Source organism: Balaenoptera acutorostrata, chromosome 7, assembly GCF_949987535.1.
Source record: "Balaenoptera acutorostrata chromosome 7, mBalAcu1.1, whole genome shotgun sequence".
Classification (NCBI taxonomy): Eukaryota; Metazoa; Chordata; class Mammalia; order Artiodactyla; family Balaenopteridae; genus Balaenoptera; species Balaenoptera acutorostrata.
In genome coordinates this window covers 38533088-38555514 of record NC_080070.1, presented here as the reverse complement: position 1 = coordinate 38555514, position 22427 = coordinate 38533088, and the positions used below count along the sequence as shown (strand labels likewise).

At 40.2% G+C, this 22427-nt stretch overlaps 1 protein-coding gene across 2 annotated transcripts in view; it reads right to left on the bottom strand.

The window, feature by feature from the left end:
* Positions 1-22427, bottom strand: part of DOCK4 (dedicator of cytokinesis 4) — a 489751-nt gene that overhangs the window by 243255 nt on the left and 224069 nt on the right. For both annotated transcript variants that reach the window (XM_057550242.1, XM_057550243.1), the window contains exons 7-8: positions 17731-17815; positions 10787-10938 (exon numbers count right to left, since the gene is read on the bottom strand). In XM_057550242.1, the coding sequence (XP_057406225.1) occupies positions 10787-10938; positions 17731-17815 (237 nt within the window). The remainder of the gene's footprint in view (positions 1-10786; positions 10939-17730; positions 17816-22427) is intronic.

Here is a 22427-nt window from a genome sequence, read left to right as displayed (position 1 = left end):
AGTATAGTTGAGTTGAGTTATAATGTTGTGTTAATTTCTGCTGTACATCAAAGTGACTCAGTTATACATATATACATTCTTTTTCATATTCTTTTCCATTATGGTTTATCACAGGATATTGGATACAGTTCCCTGTGTTATACAGTAGGATCTTGTTGTTTAGGACAAACCTTTATTAATTCAGAGTTTTGGGGAAGCTGGTCCTTACATAGACACAGGATTTTGCTTAAGCATATAAGGTATTCCCTCTCACAGAACATTAATCTTCTAAAAGTTGCCTATTTTGTTTTATATATGAGTCAAAGTTTATGCTTTAAAGATAATACTATTGTAATATATGTGTTATTATAATACTGAATGTTCTAGACCTTCAGAAAACATTCCTGTTAAGTTCTGCCAAAAACATTATCAAAAATATCATTGTCAGTTCAAAGGAGCCCAGGATTATTATTCAAGGCAGAATGGAATCCAAACCATGTATGGGGCTAGTGATTAGACCAGATTAATGAACCCGTCTTCTTTCGAAGAGATTGAAAAAAATTCCTGCCCTCATTGCTTTACTGCCCACATGCATAAAACATTGATAATTTTAAGGAGGTAATTCATTAACCATACATACTATATGCTAAAAGGTAAAGCAAGCACCCAAAGGCCTGTCACAAGGAATTCACAACCATTCAATTCTGTCACACCGCTCTACCTATCCCTTTGTTCTTTCTTTGTTTTTCTCTCTCTTTTTTTTTTCTGTTGCTAAAGTATTTTAAAGCAAATCATATCCCTGATGCCATTCAACCTGTTTACTAGTCTCTCTAAATCTTATATAACTATAATAACACATACCTTAAAAATTAATAATAATTCCTTAGACTATATGATTTCTTTAAGAATTCAAGACCAAACACCACATATCATTTCTGGTTATGTTAAAGTACAGTTTCCGTTTTTAATCATCATCATCATAGCTTATAATTACTGACCAATGACCCGGTGTCAAGCATTAGACTAAGAAGTATATACATTATCTCATGTAATCCTCAAATAATCCCATGAGAGAAGTACTATTATTATCCTCTTTTAGCAGATAAATTATAGACATAAGAGACATGAATTAATTTGCCCAGGCTGATGTAGCTACTGAATGGCAATGGCAGATCCTCTGACTCTAGAGCCTGGCCACTTATATACTATAGAGTGGTATCTGCACAAGATACAAGATCTGAGTCTTGAGGGTGGAGAAAAATTCAGATATATTTCATAGTCCAGAATGAGTTCATATAAAAAAAAAAATCTGTGCCTCACCAATAATATTCACTACTTTTTCTTAAATGACAGAACTGGAGTACACTGAAAAAGAAGGTAATTTTAGGCAATATAAAATTTATATGGAAATGAAGCATTTAATGAAAATGGAGAGTTTAACTGTGTGATGGTAGAAAAAGCACATAACTTCAGTCAAGTATGTGAATAAGGTACCAGCAAGAAAGTCAACTTTATCTGAACTTAATTACTATGAAAAGACTTTTTGTATTTAATCACCAGGATAAGACTTTTTAGAGAAGTACTACTCTGTGCTGTTTTCTCAAATAAAAGCCCATGCCAACAGCTTACACGTATAAGCAGCCCTATACTAGGCTGAGGGCTCACTGGTGGCACTTAGGTCCTATTAAATATATCCTCTGATGAGAATGAAATACAGTAACAGATTAGTCCTGAAACTTAGAATATAGCAGTAACCAAAGTACTGAAAGTCATAAGGGAAACAGTCAACAAGTGGACTATGTCATTTTCATTGGCCCATGTAACTTATACTCTGTTGTAGATTAACTGACATATTAATATGTCAACACAGGAAAGATAATACACACATCCACAGCTGCACAGACTATGAAAAACATAAAACGCTACGACTATTTCTATCACCGAATAGTACAACATCCAATTTTAAATGCAAGCTGAAAGAAACATTTGTAGCATATGACGCTAAGTACAAGCAGACCTCATTTGACTGTGCTTCGCTTTATTGCACTTCACAGATACGGCATTTTTTACAAATTGAAGGTCTGTGACAAACCTGTGTCGAGCAAGCAAGTCCGTTTTCCAACAGCATTTGCTCATTTCAGGTCTCTGTGTCAGGTTTTCGTAATTCTCGCAATATTTCAGACTTTTTCATTATTATTATATTTGTCACAGTGACCCGTGATCAGTGATCCCTGATGTTACTATTGTAATTCTTTTGGGGCATCTGGAACTGCGCCCATACAAGCTGGGTGTATGATCTGACTGCTCCACCAGTAGGCTGTTCCTCATCTCTCTCCCTCTCCTAGGGCTTCCCTGTTCTCTAAGATACAATAATACTGACATAAGGACAATTAATAACCCTACAGTGGCCTCCAAGCATTCAAATGAAAGGAAGAGCCACATGGTTCTCACTTTAACTCAAAAGCTAGAAATGATTAAGCTTCATGAGGAAGGCACGTGGAAAGCTGAGACAGGCTGAAAGCTAGGCCTCTCACACCAGTTAGCCAAGTTGTGACTGCACAAAGGGAAAGTTCTTGAAGGAGATGAAAAGCGGTACTCCAGTGAACACATGAAAGGTAAAGAGCAAAACAGCTTTATTGATGATATGGAGAAAATTTTAGTGGTCTGGATAGAAGATCAAACCAGCCACAACATTCCCTTCAGCCAAAGTCAGATCCAGAGAAAGGCCCTAACTCTCGTCAATTCTCTGAAGGCTGAGAGAGGTGAGAAGGTTGCAGAAGAAATGTTTGAAGCTAGCGGAGTTTGGTTCATGGGGTTTAAGGCAAGAAGCCGTCTCCATAACATCAAAGTGCCAGGTGAAGCAGCAAGTGCTGATGTAGAAGCTGCAGCAAGTTATCCAGAAGATCTAGCTAAGATAATCCATGAAGGTGGCCACACCAAACAACAGATTTTCAAGGTAGACACAACAGCCTTATACCAGAAGAAGATGCCGTCTAGGACTTTCATAGCTAGAGAGGAGAAGTCAGTGCCTGGCTTCAAAACTTCAAAGGACAGGCTGACTCTCCTATTTGAGGCTAATGCAGCTGGTGACTTTAAGTTGAAGCCAATGCTTGTTTACCATTCTGAAAATTGTAGAGCCTTTAAGAATGATGCTAAATCTACTATGCCTATGCTCTGTAAATGGAACAACAAAGCCTGGAACAACATATCTGTTTACAATATGGTTTACTGAATATTTTAAGGCCACTGTTGAGATCTAGTATCATGGAAAAAGAGATTCCTTTTAAAATATTACTGTTCACTGACAATGTACCTGGTCACCTCAGGTCTCCGATGGAGAGGTACAACAAGACTCATGTTGTTTTCATGCCTGCTAACACAACATCCATTCTGCAGCTCATGGATCAAGGAGTCATTTCGACTTTCAAGTCATATTATTTAAGAAATACAATTTGTAAGGCTATAGCTGCCATAGATAGTGATTCCTCTTGTGGATCTGGGCAAAGTCAATCGAAAGCCTCTGAAAGGATTCATCGTTCAAGATGCCATTAAGAAAACACTTGTGCTTCATGGGAAGATGTCCAAATAACATTAACAGGAGCTTGGAAGAAGTTGCTTCCAACCCTCATGGATGAGTTTGAGGAGTTCAAGACTTCAGTGGAGGAAGTAACTGTAGATGTGGTAGACACAGCAAGAGAACTGGAATTAGAAGTGGAGCCTGAAGATGTGACTGAATGGCTGCAATCTCATATTCAACCTCGAAAGGATGAGAAGTGGCTTCTTAAGGATGAGCAATGAAAGTGGTTTTTTGAGATGAAATCTACTCCTGGTGAAGATGCTGTGAAGATGGTTGAAATGACAACAAAGGATCTATAATATTATATGAATGTAGTTGATAAGGCAGGGTTTAAGAGGACTGACTCTCATTTTTGAAAGAAGTTCTGCTGTGGGTAAAATGCTATCAAACAGCATTGCATGCTACAGAGAGATCGTTCATGGTAAAAAAGAGTCAACTGATGCAGCAAATTTCACTGATGTCTTAGTTGAAGAAACTGTCACAGCCACCCCAGCCTTCAGCGACGACCACCCTCATCAGTCAGCACCATCAATATGTCTTGCTGGTGGCAAGACACTCCACCAGCAAAAAAGATGAGGGCTCAGATGATGGTTAGCATTTTTTAGCAATAAAGTATTTTTTGATTAAGATATGCACTTTTTTTTTTCAGACACAAAGACTATAGTATAGTGTAAACATAACTTTTGTCTGCACCAGGAAACCAAAAAATTCGTGTGACTTGCTTTATTGTGATACTCACTTTATTTCAGTTGTCTGGAACCAAACCTGTGGTTTGATTTCTTTATACAAATCCCCTCTCCCCTGATATTCCCAGTCCTATACCCCAGTTTATGCACATCCACTCTCTGCCCTTTCTCCCTTTCTCCGGTCCTTGGCTGATCTTCCCACCTGCAATTTCAAGGTTGTTTCCTGATGTCTTCTAAGGGACCTTGATCCAGCAATGACCTCCCCTCTCCCATGAGTGTAACCTCTCCCAGGTTACTGGATCCTTCCTGTGAATTCTTAATAAGCTCAAGCCTCTTCCACTTCAGTTTCTTAAAAAAACAAAACAAAAGAAAAAACCCTCAACAGACCCCTTGCTATACACTGGTGAGTAAAAAATTGGTTGCGGAAGAAAACAGATTACTATTAATATTGAAGTTCATGAGAATGGGTATAGAAAAGTGATTAAGAATAGTGATGCCTGATCAGACTGCATGTTAAAACACAACTCCACTATATACCAGCTGTGTGGCCTTGGGCAAGTTATTAATCTCTCTGTGCCACACTTTCCCCATCTATAAAAAATGGGGATACAGTCAGCCTTCCGTATCTGTAGGTACTGCATCTGCAGATTCAATCAACTGCAGATAGAAAATATTCAGGAAAAAACATTCCAGAAAGTTTCAAAAAGCAACTATTTAAATAGTATTTATATTTTATTAGGTATTATAAGTAATTTAGAGATGATTAAAAGTATATGGGAGGATGTGTGTACGTTATATGCAAATACTATGCCATTTTATGTAAGGGACTTGAGTATCTGTGGATTTTGGTACCTGAGGGAGGTCCCGAACCAATTCCCCACGGATACCAAGTGAAGACTGTATTAATATTACCTATCTCATAAGGTTGTTACAAGGGATAAATAAGTTAATATTATTAAACAGCTTAGAACAGTGTCTGGTACATGGTTGTGTTATATGGCATATAAGTGTTAGTTAAATAAACTGAATAGAACTGAATAAAATGAAATTACAGATGCTATCTAGGGAAATGATTCCTTGACTTTTCTAGCTATACCCTTACAGCTTGGAGAAATTACAAACTTTCAACCAGATAGATGCTCTCTAAAAATACTTTACTCATACAAAACTTAATTTGGCAAAGATTTTTTTTAACTAAGAAATTATCTTTTATGGTGAGAAATTATGTCAAAGACTGTGCAAAACTCACTCAAATAAATTAAAGTATGTTATTTCTGCTGATAATTGAGTCCAAAGTAGCTGTACCTGCCAGGGGCTGTGTCTGGGCAGATGCTGTTACATGAACACATGAGGAAGTTAAAAAGGAAAAGAAGTACAGGGTAGGTGCATGTTAGCAAGATGCTGTCAGAATATGCCTGCATCTTTCCGGTACAGTAACAGGTGTCTGCAACATGCATCAGAGGCTTAATATTCTAGGTCAGCTTCAGGCAGAAACTGTTTTGAATAATATTAATGGGCTTTCTAGATATAGCTCAACATCAATGACAAATTGTTTTAAGTCTCTGTCAGAAAACATACCCTTCCTGGTACTGAGGAAGTACCATGTGCTTCATTGTTCCACACAGTGAACTAGAGGGGGTAATTTTCATGTGTTGACTCCTTTTGCATTTGACATCTCCAAGTAATGAATCTAAGATTTTGATCACTGGCACACAGTAAGAGTTGATGCTCTTTTGCTATTCTTAAAGTATCTTGAGAAGGACTCAATTTGAAAAATCAATTTCTATAGCATGGAATATTTCTGAGGCCCTATATTAGTTTCAGTGTTATCACTATCAATAATTTATAACAACTTATTATTAGGGCTATCAGTCTCTGAAGCTCTCACCCTGGGCAATAAAATCCTGCTCAGTGACGGAAATGTTCAGACAAATACTGAAGTCCTTGAGGAGGAACGTGGCTGAGGCCAATGCGGGAAGGGGGTGTTCAGAGGGCAAACTCTGGGGCCAGGTCACTGGCCTGCCACTCTGTGCTTTGCCTCTTGCCAGTTTGTAAACTTCGGCAAGTTCCCTAACCTTTCTGTGCCTTGCTTCCTCACCTATACAATCAGTGCTGATCATATATTTAAAGCATTTAGAACAAAGTCTGGCAGATGGTTAGTGCTCAATAAAATGCTGGCTGTTTGCTTCTTAGAGGAGGTAAGTTAAATGAAAAAGTCCTAGCCAGTTGTCTGCCTTGTGAGAGGAATAAACATCTATCTTTCCTAATCAGACCTCTACAGGGTTTGTACATGTTGGCCCCTCCACCTGTACCTGGACAAGGTAATTTCCTGTGATTAATGGTCAGGGCAACACCATAAAGATTACACTTAGATTGTATTTTATTTTTTGTAAATTACAGCATTAATGATTCTATTTAACAACAAACGCATTCCCTGAACTATACCATCTTTTGCCTAGTAAATTTTATGGTTTGGATTGGACTTCGAATGCTGAAAAAGAAATAAAAAATCAAATTATCCATTCTCTCCAACAAATAAATTACAAGGGATTTAAGAGAGAGAGGGAAAGGGAAACTATGGCTGAAAAGTGACTGGCAAACTTATCAACCATGCAATGGATGGACTTTATTTGGATCTCGTAAATTACAAATTCCGAATTTGGAATCTGTAAAACAATATACATCAGTCAACAGCAGAACTCTGAATACTGACTGGAAATGGATATCTGATGATGTTAAGGGAATATTTATTTTGGGGGTGGCAATTTCTTTAGAGTTCCTTTTTTTTTTTTAAACAGATAGGTACACCCTCTAATAGTTACATATGAAAATTTGATGTCTGGGATTTGCCTCCAATAAGCTGGGGGCAAAGAGGAGGACTAGAACGGGATGTGGTTAAAACAAGATCAGCCCTGAGTCAATCACTCCTGTCACTGGTGGTAGGTCCATGAAGCTTCATGATACTATTTTACTTTTTAATACATCTGAAATTTTCTAAAATAAGAAGTTTAAAAAAGTAATACGAGGGCTTCCCTGGTGGCACAGTGGTTGAGAATCCGCCTGTCAATGCAGGGGACACGGGTTCGAGCCCTGGTCCGGGAAGATCCCACATGCCGTGGAGCAACTAAGCCCATGCACCACAGCCACTGAGCCTGCGCTCTAGAGCCCACGAGCCACAACTACTGAGCCCGCATGCTGCAACTACTGAAGCCCGTACGCCTAGAGCCCGTGCTCCGCAACAAGAGAAGCCACTGCGATGAGAAGCCCGCGCACCACAACGAAGAGTAGCCCCCTGATTGCCACAACTAGAGAAAGCCCACGTGCAGCAATGAAGACCCAACGCAGCCAAAAATAAAATAAAATAATAAATAAATTTATTTAAAAAAAAAAAGTAATACGAGTTGATTTTAAAATACCCACACATCCCACACTGCATTCATTGTTGGATATAAGAAGAAACACAACAATGCCTCAAAAATCATATCTTGCATTTATAATACCTTTTTCTGGGAAGATGCAGATACTTTACACTCATCAGCTACACCAGAAGCAATGAAGGAAGCAAGACTTGTCACCAGTTTCAAGATGAAGGAAAAGACAGAGGTAAGTGAAAGGATCAGGGCAGCAGCAGTCAACTGCAGAGACAAGAATCCAGCCCGGTCCTTAGATCTGTGCATCCTAAGGCCTCTTCAAAAGGTAACGGTGACACCACCCTGTACAGTGTGAATCCGAGCTACTCACAGCAAGGTTTTGAACACTCCCTCAAAGAATAATCGTTGTGCTATCTGAGGCCTCAGAGAGTCAAGAAAAGAAATCTGAGATGGTTCCAAACACCTAGTAAGCGGGTATTTTCGCTCTTACTCATTCTTTTGTCAATCACCTTTATAGTGATTATGAGTTTGGGAGGTGAGAGCCGATGGCCAAACTCAGTGAGTAGAAGCAGGGGAGAGAAACTCAGGCTTGATTTCTCCTAGGGTCATTCTGTATCAGGTGGGTGCAACAGAGGGAAAGGGAGATGGGAGGGAGAGGGGAAGCGAGAGGGGAAGCAAGAGGGGAGGGGGAGAGGGTGGAGGGGAAAAAAACAGGAGGGGGAAGGAGGGAGGGCAGAGGAGGGAAGCAGGCATATAAGGTAGTCCAACCACATCCAGAGCAGGTAAAAGGCCCAGCTCCTGGCCTGAACTTAGGGACCACAAAAACAATATTTTGGGGATTCTGTAGCCAGGTTATTTTCCTACTTTCACCAAGTAAGTAGGAATAAAAGAAAGGGAACTCTGTCGATCAACACCTAAAAGAACATTTTAGAAAATTTGAAAATGTTTGTAACAAGACAAAACTGAAAGACCAGCTAATATTAATCCTACATAAAGGCAATTTGAGTGGCAAAGGGGAATGTATATTCCTCAAAAACTTTAGCTGAGGGCTTCCCTGGTGGCGCAGTGGTTGAGAATCTGCCTGCCAATGCAGGGGACACGGGTTCGAGACCTGGTCTGGGAAGATCCCACATGCCGCGGAGCAACTAGGCCCGTGAGCCACAATTGCTGAGCCTGCGCGTCTGGAGCCTGTGCTCCGCAACGGGAGAGGCCACGACGGTGAGAGGCCCGCGCACCGCGATGAAGAGTGGCCCCCACTTGCCGCAACTAGAGAAAGCCCTCGCACAGAAACGAAGACCCAACACAGCCATAAATAAATAAAATTAATAATAATAATAATAAATTTAATTAAAAAAAAAAAAACTTTAGCTGAACAGCAATGAGCAAAAGAGTGACCTCATTTTTCCCTGTTACAATCCACAACAAACAATAGCTTGTTAAACATTTTAGAGACCATACATTATACAGACAATGTTATGAAGACTTTGGTTAAACTACACTACGTGGAAACCAAGCTTTCTAACACACACTTCAATATATAAGCAGGCATTATCTCTAAATAATCTTTCACATTTCTAAAGCCAGTGCTAAGCTGTAACTTGAATCCTTTTTTCAGGCATTTATCTTCCCTTTTTAGTGGTGTTGATTTGGGAAGGGGGAAGGGTTTTTTAACTCACTGATTCATTTTCTCCGACAGTATATAAAGTAGATTTTGAAACTGAATTACCATTGTTATTTCCACACCTCATAAACCCTGTCCTTGCTGCACAAAACCACCACCTTTAAACTCTATGAACACGGGACTTCCCTGGTGGCGCAGTGGTTAAGAATCCGCCGGCCAGTGCAGGGGATATGGGTTCGAGCCCTGGTCCAGGAAGATCTCACATGCCGCGGAGCAACTAAGCCCGTGCTCCACAACTACTGAGCCTGTGCTCGAGAGTCCACGAAGCACAACTCCTGAGCCTGCGTGCCACAGCTACTGAAGCCCGAGCACCTAGAGCTCGTGCTCCGCAACAAGAGAAGCCACCGCAATGAGAAGCCCGCACACTGCAACGAAGAGTAGCCCCCGCTTGCTGCAACTAGAGAAAGCCCGCGCACAGCAACGAAGACCCAACGCAGCCAAAAATAAATAAAATTTTAAAAATTAAAAAATTAAAAAATTCTATGGACACAGTCCACTGTCAAGAAATAGAAAGTACACTTTCTAGTAGGTAATGAATAACATATGAGTTAATTCACCAAAGATTTTATGGCTATAAATGCACTAAAAATAAACTTCACACATATTTCCTAGAAAAAGAATTTTTTTTTTACCAGAAAATACTCCAGGATTATTTTATATTTACAAAACAATATATGTGGCTCATTGTTGCTTAAAATTGTCAACGTTTATTTTAGTAAGTATTATTTCTTTAAAATGTGGTACAATTGGGTCATTATGTGTAATTTGTGGTACAATTTTAATTCTAAATTCAAATTGTAAAATTTTAATGTAAAAGATGGTGTGGATTGTGCTCAACTTTAAGATTTAAAAAATTTTAAACGTAAAAAAAGTCTCAAAAAAAGTTGAGACCTTTGGATAACAACCAAAACGTCCATTGTAAGTTTCTCCTAAACGTTGAAAACTTGCCATAAGAGAACTACAACAGGTAAGACAGAGAAAGAAAAAAAATGTAGGTGAAAACTGTTTATTATTTCCCAGCTCTGAAACTCTCATGGGAAGGTTTCCAAGTATTTAGTTGTCTCTCAATATCATTTGATGCAGACAGGGTAAGAATAGTATAATTGCTTACTGAAAATTTGAAAAATACAATGTGTTGAACTTGATAAGCAAACAAACTTCAGATTTCAGAGATATTATGTCTTCCTTGCATTATCAATACAAAATAACTCAAATAACAGACCTGATATCAATGACATACTTTCATTTAATAATAATTATGGTTCTACAGCCCTTTTGAGTTTTTCAAAAAACATTTGCATGCATCATTTCATCTAATTTTTGGGGAAACGCCCAGAAGTTAGGCAGCTTAGAAATTCACAGAGTTCTACAGATGAGAAAACAGGCTGATAGAGGAAAAATGTACAAGGTCATATATCCTGAAGCCTGCCAGTTGCAAATATCCACATTTCCAACATTAAGAAGTTCAAGTCATATCTCCACATGCAGTTACCTGATTGGTCGATTCTCTTTACTGTCAAAGAGTGAAAAGATGACCTCAAGCTCCTCTCCCAGGTTGGAACACATGAGGCTTTTCATCTGCACAAAGAGGTGGTGATTGCTGGCCTGCACTGGGGTATCTTTCTTCCGATGTCGATGCTCCATCTGAATGACACCCCCCCAAGAAACATGATCAGCATGGACCGAATTAAATAATGGAACCCAACAAGCTAGTTAGCTATGGTGTGATTATGATGTCCTGTGCTTTTTTTTTTTTTTTTTTTTTTTTTTTTTTGCTGTGTATTTGGTATCTAGGTGGATGTTAAATTCCAAATTTTCTCCCAACTTCTAAAATAAAAAACTGAAGTTTGCAGACCATCAAGGAATCCTGCTTTAACATTTGTTTCTTAATCATTAACGTTAAAATGATATCAACTCACTGAGTAGATTCAGGCAGCGTGAAGTTCAAAGGATGCTATCGGTCCCTCGTCAATTCCCAGGGTGAGAACAAATTATTAGCCATCTTTTAAAAATCAGACTAAATTGTATCTAGCTGATCATTTCGCTGAACAATGTAGCTATGACTTCACATTTCTCATAATTAAAAATTCTTTTAAAGTATACTAAATTTCAAACTTGTGGTAGTTTTCTGAGGCGGGCAGTATCAAATGATATTCAATCACTAGAGCAAGAAAATGTTTCTAACTTGCTGCGGAGCTAAAGGGGAGCACACCTAAGAAAACCAGTGAGGGGTCTAAAGGCAGGAATAGAGTCTGTGTCCATCTCTTATTTCCGTCCTTAATACAGCTAGCCTAGGCTATACTTGGGAGGTGGGACCGGAAGTAAGAGTTCCCACAAGTTGAGGAAGGAAAGGAATCACCCATGGTTCCAGGGGTGAGGAGAACATGAGAATGGTCATTTAGTCAGCATATACTTGTTACGTATCTATTATGAGCCCAGCACTGGGAATGCAATGATGCGTAAACACAGTAACAGCCTGCCTTCATAGAGCTTTTCTACTAGGGGGAGCAGACATCAACAAAATTGTCCCACAAATGGATAGAAAACTGCAACTGTGATGAATGGAGAATTTGACTTGTGTCTGGGCAGTCAGAAGGTTTCTTGGGAAAATGACACTTTAGCTGAGAGCGAAAGAGTGAGCGGGAATTATGAACCATCTAGGACAGAACTTCTCAAACTACCTGCAGTGAAGGACCAGGTTGGTTTTTCCCCCTAACCTACCGCAGACTGATATTTTCATAAAATACCATAAAAATGCCATGGCAATGTCAAAATGTTATAAAGGTTTCTAAACGTTTACTCGCCATTTTTGTACTTGGGCCAGTTACAAACAGTTCACGGTCCAGCTAGTTCTTGGACCACACTGTGAGCAGAACTGACTCAGGCTAAGTAAGAGCACAGGGAAGACATACAGAAAGGCTGTGAATTAACAGAACAGGTGCTAAGAACGTGTAAGAGTACTGCTTTCATAACACAGACTACTAAAGAGGCTACCTCTTGTGGATCACTTGACAATTAAAAAAAATATTAATAGCTCAGGGATTAACTCCAAAGGAGTCATATCCTTTGTTGAGGTTAAGGTACAGAACTCTAGGTCTACATTAGCCATCTTTTTATGTTTCTAAGTATAGTTCAATAACTAATGACTAACTAACCAAGATTTGAATGCAAAAAAATGCCATTTACAATTATAGATGCAACAGCATAAAATCACCAGAATTTTTTCATGCTTTTATTTTTTAAATTGAACCACTTGAAAAGTAGACAGCTAAAAAAAATGCAATTAACCAAATGCATCTATAATTATTGTATACTCAGCAGGTACACTGGACACGCCTCTGTGAAAGTGAAGAGTAAGTGCATTTTCTTTTAAAGCGGACCTCAGCATTGTGGTATGTGTTGGCCATAATTACTTGAAAAGGCTTTCTGCAGAGAAATATTATAACTAGAAAAAAAGCATAATTCTGTCTTTTTTTCTATGAGAGCTGCTCTATTTTGGGCTTTAAAAATCCTTTATAGCAGGGCAAAGGAAACATAACGCATTCATAAAACTACATCTCTTTAACTTCTCAAGCTTTTTATTTTCTGAAGTTGCTAACTTATTTACTGATTTACTTAAAAGTTCAGGGTAACAATGCACAAACTGCTATGAAAAAATGAATAACTACTAAAGGCTAGAGCTGGAAAAACAGATATAAAAACATTATGAAAAGAACAGACCTCAAAGAGATGTCTGGTCTTTACTTCAAACAGTGCAAAGTTCCCAGCATCATTCATGACATTCACTAAAAACTGGGGAGAAAAATTAGCTCCCTTATTCCTGCAAAGAATCCAATCTATCTAGATCAGTGGTTCTCAACCTTGGCTGCACTTTAGAATCACCAAGAGAGCTTTTAAAAAATACTTATGCCCAGGTCCCATCCCAGAACAATTAAATTAGAATTTCTAGGGGATGGGGGTCCAGAGAGTGGTAGTTTTAAAAGCTCCCCAGGTGACTCTAATGTGCAATGAGGGCGAGTATCACTGATTGAGATCATGTGCAGAGAGATGCAAATCCTAGAAGAGTGAAAAACGTATTGTTGCATCTTTTGTATAATTACTGCCTTGGTCTTTGCACGCATGCTAGTAATAAGCCCACTTAATTCTACCCTTTGTACGTGTGACATGGGCCCTCACAAATGGCACTGAAATCTCCTCTCTTCCTCACCCACCATCCTTCCAACCCTGAGACAGATTTGAACTTACATAGGTTACGATGCCTTGTTTATCTTTTGGTAATTCACTACTTTTGGGAACTGCTAAAAAATCTCTCTGTGAATATATTATTGCAGTAGCAAAATTTAAAAGGTGTGTCCACACTTCAAGAACTATGATTTGGTAGTTATAACACATAGACAAAAATCCATCTCTGAAATAATTTATGGTTACAAAGGCACCTAGCAGTGACTCTAAATGTGCTTTCAGTTTAACTAGACCTTTGATTAGGAAAAGAAACAGATGCATTCAGAAGATTTATTAAAGCGATACAAATTATTAACCCTCACTAATGCATTAATTACTGGGTGAATGGTCCACACCAGGGTTCGCACCTTCAGCACTACTGACAATTTGGGCTGGTAATTTCTCTGCCGTGGGGCTGTCCCGGGCTTGGTAGGATGTTTAACATCTTTTTCTGGCATCTACTCACCAGATACCAGTAGTACCTCTCCCCACCCCCGACTCCACACCATCCCCAATTGTGACAACCAAAAATGTCTCTGGACATTGCCAAATGTACCCTGTTCTCTGTTGGAGAAACAATGGCCTACCCACTAAGTATCACAAAGCAAGCAGCTAACCTGATCTTATAAAAACCAAGAAAGGTTCCTAAAAAGATACTCCTCATGCCCAAACAACCTGAGAATCCAGCCAGTAAAGTCCTCTTGACTACAGAAGGATTGAGCTCTGGTTGTTGGCAGTAAACCATATGTTCCAACAGGACATATGTCAACACGGTGAGGTTTAGCGCATTTTACTGCTTAGATGAACACAATCAGGTGAGAAAGATCTGCTAACAGGGCTATCAAAAACCCAAAACAAGACATTTTTTTTTCTAATGATGCAGTAGGGAGTTTGTAAGATGCAAACACCTGTGTTTCAAATATTACGGGGAGAAGACATAGTAAAGAAAGAGAAGTGGCAACAATTAATCCAGCATCCTGTGTTGGGGCATTTTACCTCCATGCCATGATCCTTGATCTAGGAGTGACAATAAATCACCACCCCACTCCCACCCTCACCATAAGGGATTGGTGGTGGTGCCTGCAACTCCCCCTGGCAAAGTCAATACAATCAGTCACGTTTAGGTTGCATAGAGAAAAGGGCCAGTGCTACAGAGAACCTGATTACTGCTGGGCCAGGACATAAATAGGAACTTGAAGCTGCCTTAAAGAAAAAACATGTCCTTCTGAAGCTTATAATCATTTGGGGTTCTCTTGGGCTATTGTCTTTGCTTTAGAAGCAGTAAAATGCAACCACTATGGAGGAGAAATTACAATTTCATGTAAAATTACAATGTTTTATTTTCCTCATCTGTCAAATGAAGACTGTGGACTAGGTTCTGAGCTGTAAAATATGAAAAACCCCCTCCGATGGCAGTCACTGCTAATCCATCACAGCCTGGATGAGACCCCAGAATCTTATCAATATAACCCTCCCAGCAGCCACAACTCACAAATCGGAATGTTCAAAGAGATGACATAAATTTCCCGTCCTATATATGACATTAAGGAAAAAGAAGAGAGATAAAATCACATGCATACAAAATCAAACTTGGGAATATAAAACATATTTGTGTCAGACACTGTTAGCTGCTTCTCAAATATTTGACATCCTTAGCTAAATATGGAGATGTGACTGTGTTCTGGCCAATGAAATATAAGTGCAAGTATTGTGTGGTAGCTCCAGGAAGGCTCATTTAAAATAGTTGAGTCAACTGAGAGAAATCTTTCTCCTTCTTACAGCTGGAGAGCAAGGTCATGGCTAGAGTTCTTGCAGCTATGTTGTACTTTGAAGTATCCTTGATGATGGACCCTTTTTTTGCTTCTGACACCATGAAACCACAAACAAGCCCAGGACTTCCTGCCTCTGGGCTTGCATACTGTAAAAGAGAAATAATTTCCATCATGTCTAAGCTTCTATTATTTATTTATTTCATTGAACACAGCCAGATCTAATCTTAAGATTTAGCACATAAGGCAGCAATTATTCTTGCCATCTTACCTCCTTAATAAGGATGAAATAAAGATGACAAAGGAATGAAAACTGACCAAATGCTTAGGTGCTTTGCAAACATTGTCTGTCAAGGAAAGGCATTTTACATGCATTTCTTATTTAACCGTCCTAACAAACATGGTTAGAATTATTTCTCCATTTAATAGACTAAGAAACTGAAGCTCTGAAAAATTTAGCAGTAAGTCCAAGATCAGAGAGCTGGTGGAAGGAAGAGATGGAAGTTAAATCTAGTTTTTTGGATCTATACCCATGGTCTTCTCATAATACCGTAATAACATCAAAATCATTAAGTGATTGCTTATTAAGTGCAAATCACTGAACGAGATTATGTTGGACATAAGAGAGGAAGTATCAGTATAGGACACGGTGCCCACTCTGAAGAAACTTCAAATTGAGTGACAGATTAAAACAAAAGTGAGAGACAAAATCTGATGCCCAACAGTTAAATAAACTATAATAAAAATGTCCCATTAGAGGATGTCGCTGACAAATAAATTCTAGAGATTTTGTTTGTTATATAAGCTAAGAGTTAGTGGTGACTTTAACTGCAAATATTCTCCTTGTGTGCCCTTCCTCCATCTCTGCCCTCCTCCCTCCAACCAACCTTCAACTGTGTTTTTGCTCTGGGCCTGATACCCTGCTTAGCACTGATGCCACAGAGGGGTGCAGCATGAAACATCACTCTCAAGAAGCTCAACGTAAAGCAAAGGAAATTTTCCACAGAAAAGGAATTTATTCCAACGGAAATAATGAGCTGTAGATAATCTGAACAGATTGATGATGAAGGGGGAAACTGAAAGCGGTATTAAGAACTGCTTTCTCAAATCAGACATACGCCTGATGGATTTACTGATGATTTTTTCCACCACGTTTTTCAGATAATCTCAGGTCAAGAATAATCTGCAATTCTATGAAGAATACTCTAAGCTTGGGAAGCTACGCCCAGACAGGTAGGATCTTCCAAAAAGGAGTCAGCTATTTACCACAGTCACTCCTCCTTGGAACGTGGGGTAAGATGCAGCGGTAACTAGAGCAAAGCAAAGTTACACCTGGGATACTGGCTTCTTTGATTTGAGATTTTAAAATAGCTCAGTGAGTATCTAGAGATTAGGTAAAACTTCATACAAATATTAAGAAGATGAGGCTAGGGACTTCCCTGGTGGCGCAGTGGTTAAGAATCCGCCTGCCAATGCAGGGGACACGGGTTCGAGCAGATCCCACAAGCTGAGGAGCTACTAAGCCCGTGCGCCGCAACTACTGAGCCTGCACTCTAGAGCCTGCGAGCCACGACTACTGAGCCTGCATGTTGCAACTACTGAAGCCCACGTGCCTAGAGCCCCTGCTCTGCAACAAGAGAAGCTACCGCAACGAGAAGCCCACACACCGCAACGAAGAGTAGCCCCCACTCACTGCAACTAGAGAAGGCCCGCGCGCAGCAAAGAAAACCCAACGCAGCCAAAAAAAAAAACCAAACAAAAAAAACAAGGTAGATGGGACCAGATTTGGGAAACCTAGATACCAAGTAAATAACTGGACTTCAACCTACCATGTAACTAGACAAAAAACTCAGGTCATGGGCGATGCCATGATGGGCAAGATGACCAAATATCTCAGCATTATTAACAAGCTTCAGCACTTAGGGATGGCCTGGGGTTTGGGAGATGTGGGGGATAAGTCTAGCATTTGGAGACCAAGGAAGAGATACTTTCAGGAGTCTGTGCATACAGTGATAACAGGGCAGGGAGGGGAGCTAACATATTGGTGAGCACTAACTGGAAACCATTAGTCACAACAATGTCCTGAAACAGAACAGATAAATATGTATGACTTGTAACCATTCCACTAGACTAGGCAAAATACAAAGATTTCACTAGACTAGGCAAAGTACAAAGATCTGCAAAATAAAACTTAAAACTTCTTTGGCTTTACTTCCTAGTGCCTGGGCATTGAGGGCTCAGTAGGAACGTCAGGGCATTCTGAGATGGGTAAATTATCTCAGTTTTGTACCTGGGGCATGGTCACCTCAGCTCTCAATTCTCTTTACTTGCTCCAAATTAAACCGGGAACAACATCCTGTTCTTACAAAATCAAGCAAGTATGAAGAGTGTCATGGAAACCACAAAATTAGCAGTGAGGCTGTGAGCCAAGGATTCCTATACCTACCAATCGGTAGAGCTCAGTAATGCTGATGTCCTCTGGATCCACCATCGTGTACTCTTTCCTAGGCACCAGGTCCAGTCCCAGTTGTCTAGAAAACAGATTGCAAACATTTGGCGGAAGAGTCACCTTGACAGAATATATTAAAAATAATTATCTTTACTGTATCACCCTAACATTCGATACATCACCCACCATGCTTCTCTCACCCATATTTTTTACCTTATATTAACCTCTCACCGTGATTGGAGTAAGTAACTAGGCTGAACACTGGTCATAACTTGAGAAACAAAAGATGACAAAGGCAAGTAAATGGGGTCGGGTGGGAATGTGCTGGCACTCTTGGTGGAGCGCTCCTGCCACTGGGGGCCTTGGTACTCTATGGTGGGGAACATTTAGCACCCTACAAGCTATTACCACAGAAACCCTTCCTCCTTGTACTGGGGTGGAAACTAGAGATAGACATAATTTTGTTCTAGAAAATAGAGTTGAGGAGAGGGAAGTGTAGCCTTTAGGATTTGACCTGGCACCAAAATACCTAGTTATATCCAGAGCTTACACATTAATAGTGGGAATCTCTGGCAACATGTGCATGGTCCTTATTCATGGCAAGTTCTGGGGTCAGTCATTAGGAGAAACTCAGTAAAGGCAGGGGACAGAAATTAGGACAGCATAGGTCTACGCCTGGGGTAGCAAAAATGGCTTAATCTCTTACGTCAGGTTTCACTGTGACTGATATGTGAATTACTATGCTAAGAAATATTCTAAGGTTATATCCAGCCTCAGTGGGACCAAGTATGGTATCGGATTTGTGATGTCTTACCATGGACAGAGGAAAATGAGTATAATCTTGCCAGTTTCCCTCTAGTGACCTTGATAACACTCCTTTCCAGGCATCCACCTTACTACACTGATGTCAAGGCTGTATAATTCTACTCATCTCCTTAACCATCACAACTATCCCAAAGGCTTCATGACGTCTCTCTACCAGACTCCCCTCAATTACCCCACTCCGGGTCCCACACTTAATTCTCTGAGGATAATTTGCTCTACATCCCTTCCACATCATTACTCTCTCTAATATGGAAGCCTTCCTGCATGGCATTTCCAATTATACAACCACAGCTTTCTCACTGTTGTATTTTAAAAACATCCTAAAATTCTGTGACCTCCCCAAAACCTCATTAGAGGTTTCATAAGTAAAAACCTCTTATTAATTCAGCACATACTTCAAGCCAGGTACTTCCCTAGCCACCCTGTGGGATTATTGGTTTTAAGATTACAAGACTGTGGCCCTCTTGACGGTAGGACTTGGCTTTTAGATACTAAAACAGTTTCTCACTTTTCTTCAATTATGTTTCTCTTTGAGAAACTTAAAAATCACACTCCCATTCTCTAATGTTTGCTGAACTTTCAAAGCACAAACTCGGTAATTCATTTTCAAAATACCCAGGTCTCCCTGTTAGTTTCTGAACTGTGTCATCCCAAAATCTGTACGTTGAAGCCCTAACCCCAATATGACTATATTTGAAAAGCGGGACTATTAGGAGATAATATAGGTTAAGTGAGGTCATATGAGTGAGGCCCTAATCCAATAGGACTGGTGTCCTTAGAAGAAGCAGAAGAGACTCCAGAAATTTCTCTCTCTCCACGCACGCACAGAGGAAAGGCCATACGAGGACACAGCAAGAAGGCAACCATCTGCAAGCCAGCAACAGACTACTCACCAGAAACTGAATTTGCTGGTACCTTGCTCACGGACTAGTGGCCTCCAGAATTATGAGAAAATAAATGTCTGTTGTTTAAGCCACCCAGTCTGTGGTATTTTGTTCTGGCAGCCTGAGCAGACTAATAAATTCCCCCTTGCTCTACCTCATCAGGGGATTCTGATAGGGTCTGTTCCCCATTCTCTATCCCGTCCCAAGAGAGGACCACTGCACTACAATGTACGATATCAGAAGACACCAGGTGAGTATTGCTGAGGAAAGATTATCTAGCACAGGAAAGAGGATATAGGCATACCTTGTTTTTACTGCACTTTGCAGATATTACGTTTTTTACAAGTTGAAGGTTTGTGGCAACCCTATGTCACATGCCTGTTGGCGCCATTTTTCCAATAGCATTTGTTCACTTCATGTCTCTGTGTCACATCTGGGTAACTCTCAAAATATTGTAAACTTTTTCATTATTACATTTGTTATGGGGATCTCTGATCAATGATCTTTGATGTCACTATCTTAATTGTTTTGACATTGTTTAGCAATAGAGTATTTTTAAATTAAGATATGTATATTTTTAATACATATTGCCATTGCACATTAATAGACTACAGTACAGTGTAAACATGACTTTTACATGCACTGGGGAATCAAAACATTTTGTGACTTGCTTTACTGCGATATCCGTTTTATTGCGGTGGTCTGGAACCCAACCTGCAGTATCTCTGCAGTGTGCCTGCATACAACCACATGTGAATCATGGCACTTACCTCCTTCCCCGCGGCACGTTCCATGAGAAGCTGCCCTACCATACTTTCTTCTGGGAGGGGCAGGGGGCAGCTGAAGTAGTTTAGTCATCTGACCATCTCCCCTTCCCAAGCCACACCTGACTGGCCCACAGGTAGGCACCTGACCAAAGGACAAATAATCCCTGGACTAGCCAGCAGCTCATGAGTGGCTGGTATAAAATGCTCAGTTTGAACATGAATAACGGATACTGGCTGTCAGTGAGATTTCTCCTTTGAGAATTTGAACCTGGAAATTCACATAGCATCAACCATCTGAGAAACATGAAGGACAAGTGATCTACATCACTGCAGAATGACTGAGTTAAGACCAACTCCAGCAGCAGAGGTTCTGGAGTAGGTGTGGGATCCAGAACCTTCCTCAGCTTTGGGGCCCCAGGAGCTGGTGATCTGCAAGTCTTTTCCTCTCATAAGGCTTGGATTATTCAACTTCTGCTGGCTTCCTGGAGTCCTAGCTGTGTGAAGAGACTTTTATATGGTTCTATTTTGTTCTGCTAATTCCTAGGTATATCCTTAGGATAACCCTCCCACTGTGTGAGGCTTCTGAGCTCACAGAAGAGGGTCAGGACAGTGCTCTAAAAAACAAGAAGAAATGAGGCAAAGAGGGAAGGAACAGGATGGAAGGAGAGGACACAGGACATGGGAAGCCAGCAAGGGAAATGGGTGGGTGGCGGATTAGTTTTATATTAACTCAGTCACTGAACTGCTCTGGGACATCAGGAAGGAAGAATGAATTGATTCTCCCTCCTGTATCATCATCACAGGAAAGTCAAAGGACAGCACAGGACTCTACGGAGAACCGAGACAGGTGCTATTATTTTAAGTCTGTTCGAGGCTTCCAGGCGAGAACACTTCTGATGGCCCCTTTAGGGAACAAGATGGGTTATCTCCTCCCCCTCCCCCTCCTCCCAAGCTTCCTCCATCTAGAGGGCTTCTCTTCACCACTCTTCAACAGTTTGACATACAACTTGAGACTGAACCCATCTTTCACTTATGTTCATCCCGAGATCTACATGCTGATAGACAATTTGGCAGAACAATTTAGTTTAATATGCAAGAGAACTATCTGAATTTGCTTTTCCATTCAGTAAGAAAACTATATTTAAAGGAATACAGCAAATGCACAATCTGTAAACTGTAAGTCATTTTAAATAAGTTGTCAAAGAAATTCAAAGAAAACAGAATGAGACCTCAGAAAATTCATGAATTTGAGGATGATCTAAATAAATTATATTGCTCGCTTTCATGCATCAATGTTTTACCAACTTACCATAAATTAGCCAAAGAACTGCCCAAAGTACAAGCTAGAACTTACATGAGTCAAAATTGAGCCATGATTCAGTCATAATTAATGTTTTTCCCTCCTTTCCCTTCCTTCTCTCATCATCTTCCTTCCTAACACTGAAAAAGTATCATCTTCTTGCCTGCTCTATATTTCTAAGCTATTTTTGATAAGCTAACTTCATCCAACTTTCTTCCTATTCACAAACTAGTCTTTTAAAGGAGGACCAGTACAATGACTAAGAGCCAACATAATTCGGAGAAAGCTCAAAGTTTTTTCAAAACAAACAAACAAAAAAACACATGAAAGATGGGCAGCCTAAGTCGCGGTCAAACAGTCTTCAGATCTACCCCTCCAAGTGCTACCCCATCTCACACAGCGAGACCGGAGGCTGCATGCATGAGGCTGGCAAATCCTCTCTCTCAGGAAGTGCTACGTGCTTTGAATCATGTTGCCCTGGAGCAGAAAGGGGCCTTGGATCTCTTCTAGCTCAACTTACTCCTTCGACAAGTGAGGAAACTGAAGTCAAGGAGGGCTCTGGAGTTTGCCTCCCATTGTAAAAGAGCAGAGTTCCTAGTGCAATGTCTTGCTGCATTCCAACCCTGCTCTTGTTTTTGATTCCCCAGAAGGAATAAATCTCCCCGAGATAAATGAATTAGGGCTGCTCTCCCGACTGTCGGTGAAAGGATGAATGGCACAGCTCACTCAACGAAATACCAGAAGGACTCTGGATGAGACAGAGCTTTAAAATGTGTTAGTGGGTCCATGTCTTCATACCTGTAGTATGTGATGTCTTGGCAGGAATCAAAACTGGCTTCTGATAAAGCGACTTGCTATGGTTAGAGGAAGCGCACTCTCGTTTCAGAACAGTTTTTCCAGATTCAGTAAGAGGCAAAT